This window comes from Seriola lalandi, unplaced genomic scaffold, assembly GCF_002814215.2.
Source record: "Seriola lalandi dorsalis isolate HSWRI2012SDOR001 ecotype SW California unplaced genomic scaffold, Sedor1 jcf7180002054947, whole genome shotgun sequence".
NCBI lineage: Eukaryota > Metazoa > Chordata > Actinopteri > Carangiformes > Carangidae > Seriola > Seriola lalandi.
Window position 1 is genome coordinate 321615 of NW_019525498.1, and position 13727 is coordinate 335341.

The following is a 13727-nucleotide window of genomic DNA, read 5'->3' on the forward strand; positions in this document are numbered from 1 at the left end:
GGGGGGGGGGCAACAGAAGAAAAAAAATTACATTAACTGTCCCGTTTCATAACAACTGACAAGGAGAGAAAGTTGCTCCCTCTTCACATTCATCAAAGTAAAACATTCAGTGGAATTGACTCCAGACGATTCTTCAGAATCCTGTTTCTACTTTGTCAGAAAATTGAGAAAAATAAATTTCAGCAGAATGAAGGTGACGACCATCAAATGTCAGAAACCCTGTGAATTTCATTATTTATCATTTTTGACTTGAAATTAATAAATTAACATGATATTCTGCAAATAATTGTGACTTTTAACGACTGTTCTGTTTAAAATCAATCAACTTCCATAAACCAAGTATCTCAAACCAAAACCAATTAAATAACAGAGATTTTATTATTAAGCAATATGAAATAATTACACTCAGTTGTCAGTTTATAATTTACACCGGGAGTCTAAGAGTTACAGTCTAATATGACACCTGCAAATGGTTTATATCATTTTTATATTTTGGGTGTTGAATAAACATGAGACACAACTTCCTCCAGAATGATCACACAGTCAAATCAAAACAGTTTAAATACAAACTGAACGTTATAACCTTCATGAAGAAGGATTTACTGCAGGACTGTTTTAAACTGCATTCGTTTTAGCTGGGTGTTCCTAATAAACTGACAACTGAGCTGAACCACTTATAACACTGAACTACACACAGCACTTATTGACTGAGAAAAAACTCCCTGATTTAAAAATAAATATTATGTCCTTTTACTAAAATCCTGATCAATCAGAAACAGATTTTTACACACAGACGAATCAGAAAGAAAACTCCTCTATTTGTGGGTGAAATTGTTTTGTTGCTCGTGACAAAGTGAATCTGTCTTTTAAAAATATGTTGATTTCTGAGAGAAAATAGAAAATAAAAAGCATGAAACAAGCTCCTTCATCAGGGTTACACACCTAAAAACACAAAGGATCTGAGAGACAGAACAGAGTGTGAATCTCTGTCACTGTCTTTTGTGTTTCGGATGAACCCAGCTCTCCCTTCCCTCGTCGTTTGGCGAGAGGTGTGTGTGATCATAACTCTGCGGCGGCGGACAGAACCGTGAATGTGTGGCAGCGGAGCGCAGACACGTCCCCGTCCGCCGAGGGCCTGCTAATGAATTCATCCAGAACGGCCCCCTGAGACGGGCTTTGGATTGGCGAGCGTGCGGAGTCGACGCGGAGCGCGCATACACGGAGAGCACAATCAGCCCGAAACAAATCCCCCCGGCTCAGCCTGAGACGCCCCGGCTCTTCTGGAGAGGGCCCGCGGCTGATTATTTCATTTCGAGATAAAGATCAATATTGTACAACAGTAAAATGATGTAGTGTAAAATCACACTGCAAACACGGAGAGAGCGGACGCTGCCGTGCGCAGGGACATCTGGTCGAGGCTCAAACACACAGGAGTTCTTAAAGATTAAAAACCTGTCGCTCAGTTAAAAACACATGAGGCGTTTCTTCTGCCTAAAGTTATCTTTAAAGATGTGTCTTTAACATTGTGCTGATTCTGGAGGCCATTAGATCAGTGTTCACAAACCTGCCTGTGAGCTTCATGTGAAGCTGCTACATTAAAAAGTTCATCCACCAGGAGCCTGATGTGTTTCAGCTGCTGGTTTGACTTGAAAGCTTCTCGCCGCTGTGACCTCACTCACATACGTCATGTGCTTTAAGGATGAGGATAGTGTTATTCTAGATTTTCCTAATTGTTTACAAATCACATGAGAAGACAAAATGTCCATCTGACAAAAACCCTGTGACCTCCCTCCTCCGTCTGTGGCTCCAAACCCATCGGCTCTTATTGAGACGTGAATCTTTAAAAACAAGTCGCAAATAGTGGGTTTTTTTGGGGAGTATTTTCAGCGGCGGATTAATCCAAATTTGGTGCTCCAGTGAGTAATTGGTATATGAGGGATTGAGTTACAAGAAACTACAGTTGTGTTCATGTCACGTTACCTGGTAATAGTAGCGCAGCACCCAGCAGAGACCCTCCACGTACGATCGAACCACCTTCTTCCTGAAGTCGTCGTCGGTCGCGTCCACGTCAAACTTGGTCTTGTAGTATCTCTGCTTCCAGCCCTCCTCCCACAACCTGCGGCACACAGGGACATGGTTACACTCCACAACGACACACAATCCTGGAAAAGTCAACTATGGTGAGGAAACTTATTAACTATAGACTTTAAAGCTGTTACTTTAGCAGTTTGATCAACTGCTCACAACGAGTGCGAGCCACAAAATATAAAACGTTGCTCATAAAAAGCTGCGAATATAACAACAGGCTGAGTGAAGTTTTAAATCATCAAGTATCACAAGCTCCAGCAGCTAATGAGGCCAGAGTCTTTAAAGTTTCAGAGGACTGATCAGTGATGCCGAGCTGAGGCCGGGGAAACACTTGCTGCGTGGCGGCTGCATTGTTCCCATCAACCCTGTTTCTTCAGTTCACCTCGGCTTCCATCAGATATTCAGATGACACCTCTGTTTATAATGCATCAGAAAACTTGGGGATCGACTGTCTGGACGCTGCCGCTTTGACATTAACTAAGTCAGACAATCACATGTTTGTAGTGTAAATAAATCTAAACGTTACAATAAAACGATGCTTCTGCATCAACTTCCTCGCTGCTGGTGGAATAGTTTAATGGCTTTGACTTCTTGGTAGATGTGGGGCGGCGATGCCGTTCTGCACACATAATCAAGGCCGTCCGGCATCTGTGTGGTGGATCCTGGGAGCGGTCCGCAGGGAGCGCCGACTCCTGAGAGGAAAGCCACCATGAATACCAATTTAGCCCGATGGATTTAGCAGCTTTGACGAGTGCGTCACAGAGGAATTTACTCCAATATTCCTGCTTTCCATATTAATCACGTGCAGAGGGAGGTGGGAGCTGTTCAGAAGAGGGCTGAGTGTGTGTATAAGTGTGTGTGCGTGTGTGTGTGTGGTTAGGGGAGGTGGCAGGGAGTTAAACAGCTTGTGCTGCAGCACGGTGGCATTAATGAGTACTTCTCTCTGCTTCTGTTTGTTAACACCATCTTCACCGACTGAAGCTGGTCTCCAAAGATTCACTATTATTAACACACACACTCACACTCTGTCGAACACCTACTGCTTCACCAGCACACACTCCGGCACTGTCAAGAGCTTATTTCTGTTGTTATCAGCCAAATGAGAGAAATAAACAGTCTCTACAGACAACAGCAGATTTGAATATCAATACAATAGCTAATCAATCCGATAAACTCATTTTGGTTTTTGGCATCTTGACGGTGAAGCCTAAAACCCTGATAACACAGTGGCAGCCAATCAGCAGAATGGATCCTATTATCCTTCGTCCTCATCCACTTGTTTCTGTATCGTGTGGTTCATTAAAACAGATTGAAGTTTCTTTGTGACGCAGAAGATTTCTCTTTAATTTCTGTGTATTTTTTTCTGCTGCTCAAGTCTTTACATTAATGTGACCAGGTTCATGTCAGACTCCAGCCTAGTGATGATGCTGCCATCACTTGTCATGGGATCAAACCTCTGAGGTCGTGACAGTCTCTACAGCCTCTCTGCTCCAGGTTACATCAGCCAAACACACCTAAAATCTCTGGTGGTTGAGTTGCATTATGGGCAATGTAGTTGCAGGTCTTGACAAAGAAGAAGAACGTGTGGAACAGAAAACATCTCTTGAAGAGAGAGGCCCATCTTATAATCATAATTAAAGGGCAGATCAGTTTCCATATTCAGCCTGTATTCGCTTTTAGTGTCAGAACAAGATGTGTCTAAACTGCCACCCTGATCCCGCCCTCCACTGTGACCCCGCCCACCCAGATTTACCTGACGTTGTCCTCGGGCTCCGGCTCGCTGTCGCTGTCCTCGGCTTTCCTCTTCACCCCCCTGTTGTCTGCACCGTCGCTGGGACCTGCAGACGACTGTGCGGGGAGACAAAAAGAAAACGTACGGGTTAAAAGAAGAATCTTTATCTTGTACATTTGTTTTTAAATCATCGCACAAACAATACTAAAAAAAAAAAAAACATGACTTCAATAACTTACTGTATTAGAAGAGAAAAGATGACAAAACATGGACAATAACATTTGATTTTCAAACTACGAGTTGCAGCATTTTCAGAAGCCACAAATCACAACTTTACATGATTATATAACTGCACGAACGGTCTGAGTTACACAAGAACAAACAATCTACAGCATGAAGAAGACAGAGAAATAAGACCATAAACTGAACAGAGCGAGACGTGAAGCTGGAGATAGTAAAGAGAAGATGAGCCGTGGGATAAGGATTTGATGATTTGATCTTATTATTTTGTTTTTCTGGTTATTATTTGTGTCCGGTTTTCACTCAAAAACCGGGCAAACAACAACTGCAAATTCAAATTGTTCATTTGTGTCGATGAATGTCTTTCGTTTTAGTGCAAAATGCTTCGGAGCTATTTGACGTCTCTTTTGTTTGTTGCTTTAAAACAGAATAAATAAAAAGATTATTTCTGATCATAAACGATCAAACTGACGAGACGAGCCAATGAATGTATGAATTAAAATAAACTTTAAGTTCCGGTGCCGTTTTAGAGAATATTTGTAGTAATTGTTGAAATGGATTAATTTACCAATCATTGTCTTGATTAATCAATTAAATTGTGTATAATCTGTTATATAACAGTGAAAAATGTCAGTTTCCCAGAGCAGAAGATGATGCCATCACACGTCAGATGAAAAAGAAAAGTACCTTGGCCACTGAGCTTTCCTTTTCTCTGAGGCCTCTGCGTCTCTCATTCATGTGCTAATGTATGGGCTGCTATTGTGGCTCCATATACTTAAAGCTGTATACAGGCCTGAAGTTTAACAGCTTGACACACACTTTAAACAGAAACACGACCGTGAACTGAACCGAAGGCAGCGTCCATATTCAAAGTCACTGTCCAATGTGAAATACCCATAAGGAAAAGGTGACGGCGTTCAACAAAGTTCATCAGCGAGGGGATCAAGGATGATCATCAACTTTTCAGAGTTTACTGGAGGAAAGATGAAACTGTGTTCAGACATGCTACAGTGATCAGAGACTTTTACATCACTGTTAATGATTAACGATTAAAATCTCTAGGGTTTTTTTTTTTTTAATGTAAATCCTTCAGTCATCTAATAACGTACACAGAAAGAATTACACTGTACAGCCCAAATCTAATGTTGATCTCTGACTAATCATGTGCATTAGTTAAGACTGTTAAAACACAATTGTCATCACAAATAATGTGTTGGCTATTTAATAACCAGAGCATTCACAATATCCAGTCGACATCAGCTGATGGAGTCGCGTAGTCGCTCTCTCTCATCAACTCCACAAGTTCCATTATCAACCACAAAGAGCAGCAGGATGAGAAACTGAACTAAATGACATGTTCCGTCTGTCTGTCCATCACTTTCGTTTAATCGCAGCGCAGCAGCTACACACGACAACGCTTCAGTGACCATCGTGTCTGTGTTGCAGGCACTGGTTATGTACGAGAAACTGTGGCGGGGCAAATTAAATTTAATACTACAAATAATGTTAATAAGCCAATACATAAATGTGAAAACAAGCCAAATATCCTCTTGACACTGACAAAGGTACAAGCTATCGCCGACCGCTCAGAAGATCGGCGATCACTTATCGCCGTCATCATCATCATCATCATCATCATCACAACCCTAAAACGCACCAGAATCTGATGAGTGAGTCACAGCTCTGTCACTGGAAGCTGCTGGTGAGTCTAGTATTTTATATGTTTTGCTATAATTGGTTTTAAACAGTAGAAACAATCCGCAAACTTTATTTGTTGGCATCTGCACTGATAATTAGAACCTCTACAGAAATGATCCATCTTCCATATTACTTAGAACTTACATTGCCTCCATTCCTCATCATGGCCTTCAGAGACTGAGCAGCGTCCTGGAGGAAACAACAAATAACTAATCATGATGCAATCCCTTCATCGCCATGATAGTCCTCAGTTGAAATATTACAACATGTAAATGGGCTTCAGCCGTGAAGCTACACTGTTAGAAATCTATGTTCATATATCTGACTCTAGGTTCTTGGTGAGATTCACACAGATCAGTAACTTGTTTAGCTCAACACATGTTCCACACCGTCTTTCCATCTACACTCTCCAGACGTGGGCGGGAACTATAACTATGACCAGAGGGACGGACACATTCAGACTCTTTCCTCAGATTTATTTTCCATATTTCCACATCTGGGAAAAAAGGAACTTCGCGTCACACTTGAACAGCTCGTCGTACCTTGTTGTGCTGCTCCCTCGACTGCATCCTCATGTCGTAGGCCTGGTGCCGAGCGTTTTGGACGGGCTCCGGTCGGTCTCTTCTCCCCAGAGCCTGAGGGGCGAACTGGCCCGTGGTCAGGTAGGCGGGACCCTGCTGCTCTGCCTGCAGTGACACACGCAGGTAAATGAGTGTTTACCGTCCACTCTGCAGCTGCTGTATTATGATCAGCATATATGTCAAAACTCATAGTTTCATTTTCATTCGAAGAAACTTCAGGTGAACGTCGGGATCAGGGCGAATGTTTGGATGAAACGTGACGTTATGGCAGGTAGACGGGAACTCGTGAATCACCTGTCACTGATGATCATATGTGCTGATCCCCTGATGGCTGCTGGGTGTGATGTATGAATGTAGTATTGTAAAGTGCTTTGAGTGGTTGACAAGACTAGAAAAGCTGAAAATAAGTGCAGACCATTCAATATGTAAGAGGAAGAATTATAAACAGTGTAAGAGACATTTGCTGATGCTGGAGAATTCACTTGATTTTAACAGGATGAATGAATGTTTTCATTTTCACCTTCAAGATTCTAGATGAAGATGAGAAGAGATTTAAGATACTGAAGTATCTGGTCCAGACTCATTATTTACTGAAGAGTTTCATTGACTGTGTGCAACAACAACAAACATCATCATCTTCTTCTACTCACTTTCATCCGCTTTCGTTTCTCTTTCATTCTTCGCTTGAAGCCTTCCTGCGGGAGAGAAACTGTAATCAGCCGATTGTGAAAAGGAAGGCAAAGCCAACTGTGGTGAAGAACCTCAACATTTAATGATCCCTGAGGCCAAAACAGTGAAATCTTACATCGTCCTCTTTGCGTTTCTTGAAGATGTTGTCCTCGGCCACGCCCACGGCCTGCATGATCATCTCGACTCGCTCCAGGTTGACGTAGCCGTTCTGTGTCAGGTATCCCTGCAGAGAAACACAGACCGGGTCACATGACAGCAGCAGAAAACACCTGACGATATAAAGTCCTGATGTTCAGCACGTGTATGTAATGTTTAGCTTTTTATTGAACCAACTCTTTTTCAATTGAATTTAGAGGTTTCCTGCATTTCCCATAATGCATTCTGTCTATCTCCAGAGAGGAGGGAGGTGTGAACCTTTTGTTTGCAGTGCACAGATCAGTGATGATACTCACTCCGGTTTTGTGCACAACGTCTTTGTAGATGTTGACCAGTCGATCGATCGCTCCCTCTCTGTAAGACACGACATCAGAGAATAATTCAACACGAGGCGTTCAGCGTAAATCTTAACGATTAACGAGACGGGACATTGATCTGACACATAACAGCGATTTATCTGCGGCAGCAGCAGGGAATTTGGCCGCTTCGTCGGCTCCACTCTGGCAGCAAACCAACAGGTTTTATGGTTCCACAAATAAAAGAAGAGCAGTGAAACAGAACAACAGACTCTCCAGCAGATTTCAGGCCGATCAGTGTCGGAGGTTACAGTGAAGCGGAGGCAGGATTACCATCAGTGTGAATGTGAGTAATCAGGCATCAGAGAAAACACCTGCTCTATATAAGGCAACATAATACAACTGTCCTGCATTTAACCCTGTCCCTGTGACGCTGAAAGAACTTTTTATGGTTTTGCATTTGGAATACAGAGAACCTGTTTCTGAGTTTTTAAAAAGACCAACATTCAAACCAGCTTTCAGCATGAACCCCTGTCCCGGCGCTCACCTGATTTCCAGGGACGGCAGGTGAGGTAAGAAGTCGTTACCAACGAAGAAGCACATGAAGACCCAGTCGTCGACACTCCTCTCAAAGTCGAAGGGAAACGGCAGGCTGGCCATGGTCAGCTCTCTGGCCAGGTACTGACAACACAAACAGGCACAGTTAGTAGAGATCATCTAGTAGGTTCGGGCCTGTACCTGCTACGGTCCATTTATCTGGATGATTAGGTCACAAAATAAACTGTAAACTGTTAGATGAACATCTGACTGGGAAATAAAAAAAGCTGATGAGTTTGTCATATTTACACAAATTTCAAGCTGAAAAAATGATGATCCTGTTATATTAACACAGCGCTTTCCAAAATATGAAGCACCGGTCAGCTGTTATGAATAAATGAAAGAAATATTTAAATGCCAGAAAGAAGTTGTGACATATTTTACTCCAAATAAGCCATTTTCTTTTTGTTTTTTGATCAAATCAAATCAGTGGTGATTTAAATAACAAAAACAAGATGGCCACAGCCACATGAGGTCAACCAGTGATATTTTAAAGAACTATCACATGATTCACTCCTGAAAGTTTCCGCAGAATCCAACCAGCTGAACCAGCTCGACACTTTGGCTGCTCTCATACTTCACCTATAGCATGACAACCACTAACATCAACTAGGTAGAAGATTAACAGAGAAAATATAGGCGGGGGAACTGACCTCGCGCAGCACACAGAGTCTGATGAATATGAACTCCTGCTCAGACACCGGCATCGAGTCTGCGAATTCATCGTGCTGGAAGAGGAGAAGGAAACACTCAGAGGGTTTAGCCTCCAGTGGACACCTGGTCGACTTTTCACACACTGATATCTTTAATCATTGAAAACACCTTCACAAATATTACAGGGAAAACAGTGTCATTACAAACACTACAGTGAAGTTGATGTCAGATTAAAAAAACTGCTGGGGGTCACTTTTATTCATTTATTTTTAATCAAAATCATAAACAACATTAAAAATGAATCTATCAGTAAAATGAGAGTAACACACCTGTCCCTGCTTCTCTCTGGCCGTCCCCTGACAGTCTTTGATCTCGTGACCTATCTGTCCGCAGAGCGCGCAGGGCCGGGGCTTGTTGGGTTTGAACTCCTCTCTGATGATGGTGAAGTTCGGCTCGTGGGTGGCCAGGCCGAGCATGATCAGATCAGCTGATCAGTGGCAACAACAAAAACACAGATGTTACTTCAACAAGGTGGAAATGACGACGTTAACTCTACAATAATATCTTACACCGTCGACATGAATAACAGCGGGTCTCTTGTGGCTGGGTTTTATCTGACTGGTGAATTGAGAGACGTACCGTCGGCTCCACACAGGCAGTGGTGTGTGTTGGGGTCGTGGTTGGGCTGAGCTGTCAAAGTGAATCACAAACGTACAGGAGGTTCAGAACTGAATTCAGTTGTTAATCTTTGTTCTAAAAGTCATGACTGCAGTTTTATATCTTTAAGTTTATCCTGCCACACTGTATGTGCTTTAATGTGTATGACTTTAACACAGCTGTACCTCTCTGTCTCCTGATGAAGTCCATGATCTTGTGTTCGCCTTCACCTGGAACACTCGCATCAGACAGGAAGACCTGCATCACAGACAGCAGACACTTAGTGCCGGAGCTCTTTCTTCTGCAGCATGTAAAACCACCCGGAGCTCAAAATGAAAACAATAAGAAATCGCTCGTGACATTTCTGTCTGTGTTTGAAAGCCCGAGCAGTGAGTGACACTCACGGTGACATTCCTCCACCCTGGATCGTTGCTGAGTCTGTCTGCGACGTAGTAACGGAGACAATGCGCCAGGTTGTCCATGAACTCTGTTCCCTGGAGACAGAAGAAGGAAAATGAATCATCCAAAACAATCCTGTCATTTTGTTCTTGCAAGGACATAATGAAATAGCTAAAAACTCCAAAGCACACTTACTGGGGTGATGCAGTTGCTGTCGAACCTCTCCTTAATCTCCTCAGGTGGAAGATAACCACCTGAAGAGGAAAAAAACAGTAATGTTTCTGAGAATGATGAAGATAATCAGTTGAATCTATCAGAGACCAGCAGTGTTTGAGTCCTGATAAATTCAGGACTTCAAATTTCAGCCATTCTAAAGTTGTCGTCCTGGAGAGTGTTTCCCCTCAGATAACTTTATGAAACACAACTGGGCGTCAGATAATATCACTGCACAAAAAGGTAAAAAAAGAACAAACTGATTATTTTTAAAAAGGAAACATCAGCTGTGTTTTTAAAGCCAGGGCTGGTCAGATTTTCATAAAAGCTCTCAAACACAGAAATAACTGCACATCAGCTGTTTCAATCACTTGCCAAACGAGACATCGACACCGAGCCAGAAAGTGTTTTCTGTCCCGGAGCTCAGAGAAAATAATATTCTGCCGGGGGAAAGTATCACACTGTTCCCAGAGAGGTTCGTAGTGTCACAGATGTTGTACATTCTGGGTATTTGCTGTTAAGCAGTGCTGAGATTTAAAACAACACACACCTCTCTGGATGATCTCCTCCCTAATGCGATGTTTCTCCTCCGTCAGCTCCACTCCTTCTTTGGAAGCACGAAACCGCCGAGAGCGCTGCTGGTTCATTTTGGCACGAGGAGCCTGGTGAGAGTTACACAGGGTGTTATTTCTGAGTTCAGGTTGGTTTTCATGCATATTATATATGTCCCCTTATATTAAGATTGAATATTTCGATTCATTGGGATAGATGGATGAGAAATTAAGAAAAACCTAAGATGTGGCCAAATTAAGAACTTCACTACCATCTATTTTTGGCCACATGAAAAACAGTATTTGGTTCATTAAATAACTGATGGTACAGATAATTATATATCTGTCCCACCCATATATATATATCAATCATGTTTTAGTTTTTGTTATGAATGGGACGCGTCATCCACAACAAACTCTGCTCATGCTGCAGGTTTCTGCTACTGGAAGTCACTCACCACTCCATCGATGGCCATGTAGAGAACTCTCCTGGGCCGCACGATATTGAACAGGCGGTCGATGTACTCGAAGATGGCGACCATCATCTCATCTTCATTTTTGGGAGCAGGTCTGTGAAAACAATCGTCTTCAATGAGCTATTGTGTGGCAACAGTGTCAGGCCAAAATTCATTCAAAAAAATCTCTCATTTTAAAGTTTCCTGGTTTACAATGAACAAAAATACTCTTGTTATCTACGATATCTACAAATCTGTTAAGTAATTGTGTAATTGTTTAATCTATGAAATCTCAGGAAAGTGTGTGGCACTACTGCACAGAGCCAAATTTCAAACAATTTTTTTTTGTCAAAACCCCACAGATACTAAATGATATAACAATATCAAACAATGACAGTAATATAAAATACTAATTTGGCTGCTTAAACGTTATGAATTTATGGATTTATGACTCACGTCTTAGATACAGTCTTAATCATCAAGGAGGACTGTTTTTCTTTTAAATCATATTAAGCTTTAAATAATGATATTTTCTTTAAATTGAGCTTTCTGTGAGTTTCTTTAAACACTAGACAAACAAGTAAAGTGGTAAAACCAAACCTCCACTTCAAAGAGACATCACAGATATGATAATAAACTGCAGACAGAAAATCTAGTGGTGTTAAAGTCAAACTCGTAAATGTCCTTACTTATCTTCTGGATGTGTACAGGGGTGAATGATCCCATTCATGTCCAGGTACAAGTTGTCAAACTCCACCTCGTTGGGGTTCGGCTTGGTTGTATCAACAGGGATACGGACTCCATTACACTCTTTCCCCTGTGGAGGTTAAAAACAAAAACACACACAAATCACAAGACGTCCCAAACCTTTCCATCATGAACGATTTAGATATCATTAGAGGTTTAGTGATTAGAGAATTAATCAATTAGTTAGACTAACTATTTTGATAATAGTCGTTTTTAAAGCCAAATGTTTGGACTGTTGGCATTTGAAGATGTTACCTTGGACAGCGGGAAATTATTTAGTGGGAATGGACTAATTGAAACAATAATCAGCAGATTAATCTTTACTGAAAATTAAGGTTAGCTGCAACCTTATTTAGCAGCAGCAGAAGTACATGCCTGAAAAACACACATTCAAGTACTGAAGCTCTTTTCCCGCTAAATTTCACTGTTGTAACTTCATAATAATGTGATGTTTTTATGATGTGAGCTGAGGTGGTGTTTATTTTCCACTTACGTTAACCGTTGAGTAAGGTTTAATGTACCTTTAAGACAGTGGTAAAATGGAACTTTTTGTTTGTAGCATGAAGTTTGCGGTCGGTTTGTTTACACTCTGAAGTCCACGAACGTCCGATGTTTTCGTTTAATAATTTGCGACCAACCGAAACCTTCGGAGCTCAAAAGTCATCGACAAAACGGAATCAAATGTAGGAACGAGACCCCATTGATTGTATTCACAGAAAACAAGCATTTAGAAGACTAACGGCTGTTTCAACAAAATAGCATTAATGCGTCAGGTAAACCGGCGGTGTTGCTAGCTAGCATGCTAGCCACTTACCTTCTCTTCCACACAGTGCACAATAATTGACGAATATTTTCGGCTAAGCCAACGAAAAAACGCCGGGACTCCCATCTCCGGTCCAAAACCTCTTCTCTGTCAGTTTATAACAAATGCAAACTCGTACAAAACGGTTAAAATAGCTCAATTAAAACACGAGGCTTGTTATGGATGAGTACAACACCACGGCTACATGCTGTTGGCCATGGCCATTGTGTACTTTTTCCGGTTCATATCGTCCTTTTCCGGAACATTTCAGAGAACCGCGTTGGCCCACAGCGACCCCATCGGCCAGAAGCGGTACTGCAGGCAAAAATAGCTTCTACCCCAACTTTTAACTGTCTGGTAAATCGATTACATAATGACGCCTATATCAAGCAGAAGAGCATCTAAACAAAACTTTATATTTTGCAGTGCATATTTTAAAATTGATTTGGTGCCACTTTCTGATAATGCACCATTTATAAAGGGTTTATAAGCTATAACTGATGGCTTTTTTTTTGGTCATTAACTTCTGTGTAATTATTACATTTTAATATTCATTGCATTCATTTAGCTTGGGCTGTATGAGCAGTCATGTAATTACTAAAGTAAAATATGATATAAGATGTAAGATATTTGTAACTTGTGCACCTTTTAGATCTTGAAATTTTAACAAAGACAACAAGGTGAAAGAGACGTGATGAGCATAGCCCTTCCACCAAATGAACAATAAAAAGCTATACATTAAAGAAAATTGAAAAATATGCAACTAAACAAAGAAATACATCATCAATTAGCTGATAATGATCAGATTAACCGGTGCTCACCACATGTATTTATTTACAAATTCAACAATAAGATTATCATTATTGTTGCTGTGGTTTTTGTTAAAGATAAAGACTGAAATTTAAATGCTGCCTTGAACAACAAACCACCAAATGTGTGACCGTGTGACCCCTGCAGACTCAGCTCAGACTCGTGTTCATATTCCCTGAAATTGCATCGCGTTCGAAACTCCATCATTCACAGTCTGATCTTACGTAATGTTCCTTTAATGGGGACTCTCTGCACAGATGCCCTCTCACTTCCCAACCCGGCAGCATCACATTTAAGGTGAATTAGATTTTTTTTTTGCTCCTCTCCTCACTGGCTCATGCAGTAGGGGTGGGGGGGGGTT

General features: G+C 41.5%; 1 protein-coding gene across 2 annotated transcripts in view; it reads right to left on the minus strand.

Moving 5' to 3' along the window:
* xrn2 (5'-3' exoribonuclease 2) overlaps positions 1-12777 on the minus strand; it is a 38451-nt gene extending 25674 nt beyond the window's left edge. Inside the window, exons 1-18 of one of the 2 annotated variants that reach the window (XM_023394344.2) lie at positions 12569-12777; positions 11697-11824; positions 11011-11122; positions 10552-10663; positions 9984-10042; positions 9794-9883; positions 9575-9647; positions 9372-9422; positions 9062-9219; positions 8732-8806; positions 8029-8162; positions 7482-7539; positions 7145-7252; positions 6990-7034; positions 6301-6444; positions 5903-5947; positions 3842-3936; positions 1981-2116 (exon numbers count right to left, since the gene is read on the minus strand). In XM_023394344.2, the coding sequence (XP_023250112.1) occupies positions 1981-2116; positions 3842-3936; positions 5903-5947; positions 6301-6444; positions 6990-7034; positions 7145-7252; positions 7482-7539; positions 8029-8162; positions 8732-8806; positions 9062-9219; positions 9372-9422; positions 9575-9647; positions 9794-9883; positions 9984-10042; positions 10552-10663; positions 11011-11122; positions 11697-11824; positions 12569-12643 (1698 nt within the window). In that variant the 5' untranslated portion in view covers positions 12644-12777. The remainder of the gene's footprint in view (positions 1-1980; positions 2117-3841; positions 3937-5902; positions 5948-6300; positions 6445-6989; positions 7035-7144; positions 7253-7481; positions 7540-8028; positions 8163-8731; positions 8807-9061; positions 9220-9371; positions 9423-9574; positions 9648-9793; positions 9884-9983; positions 10043-10551; positions 10664-11010; positions 11123-11696; positions 11825-12568) is intronic. The other variant, XM_023394345.2, reaches the window with a different exon arrangement.
* Positions 12778-13727: the final 950 nt, after the last annotated feature.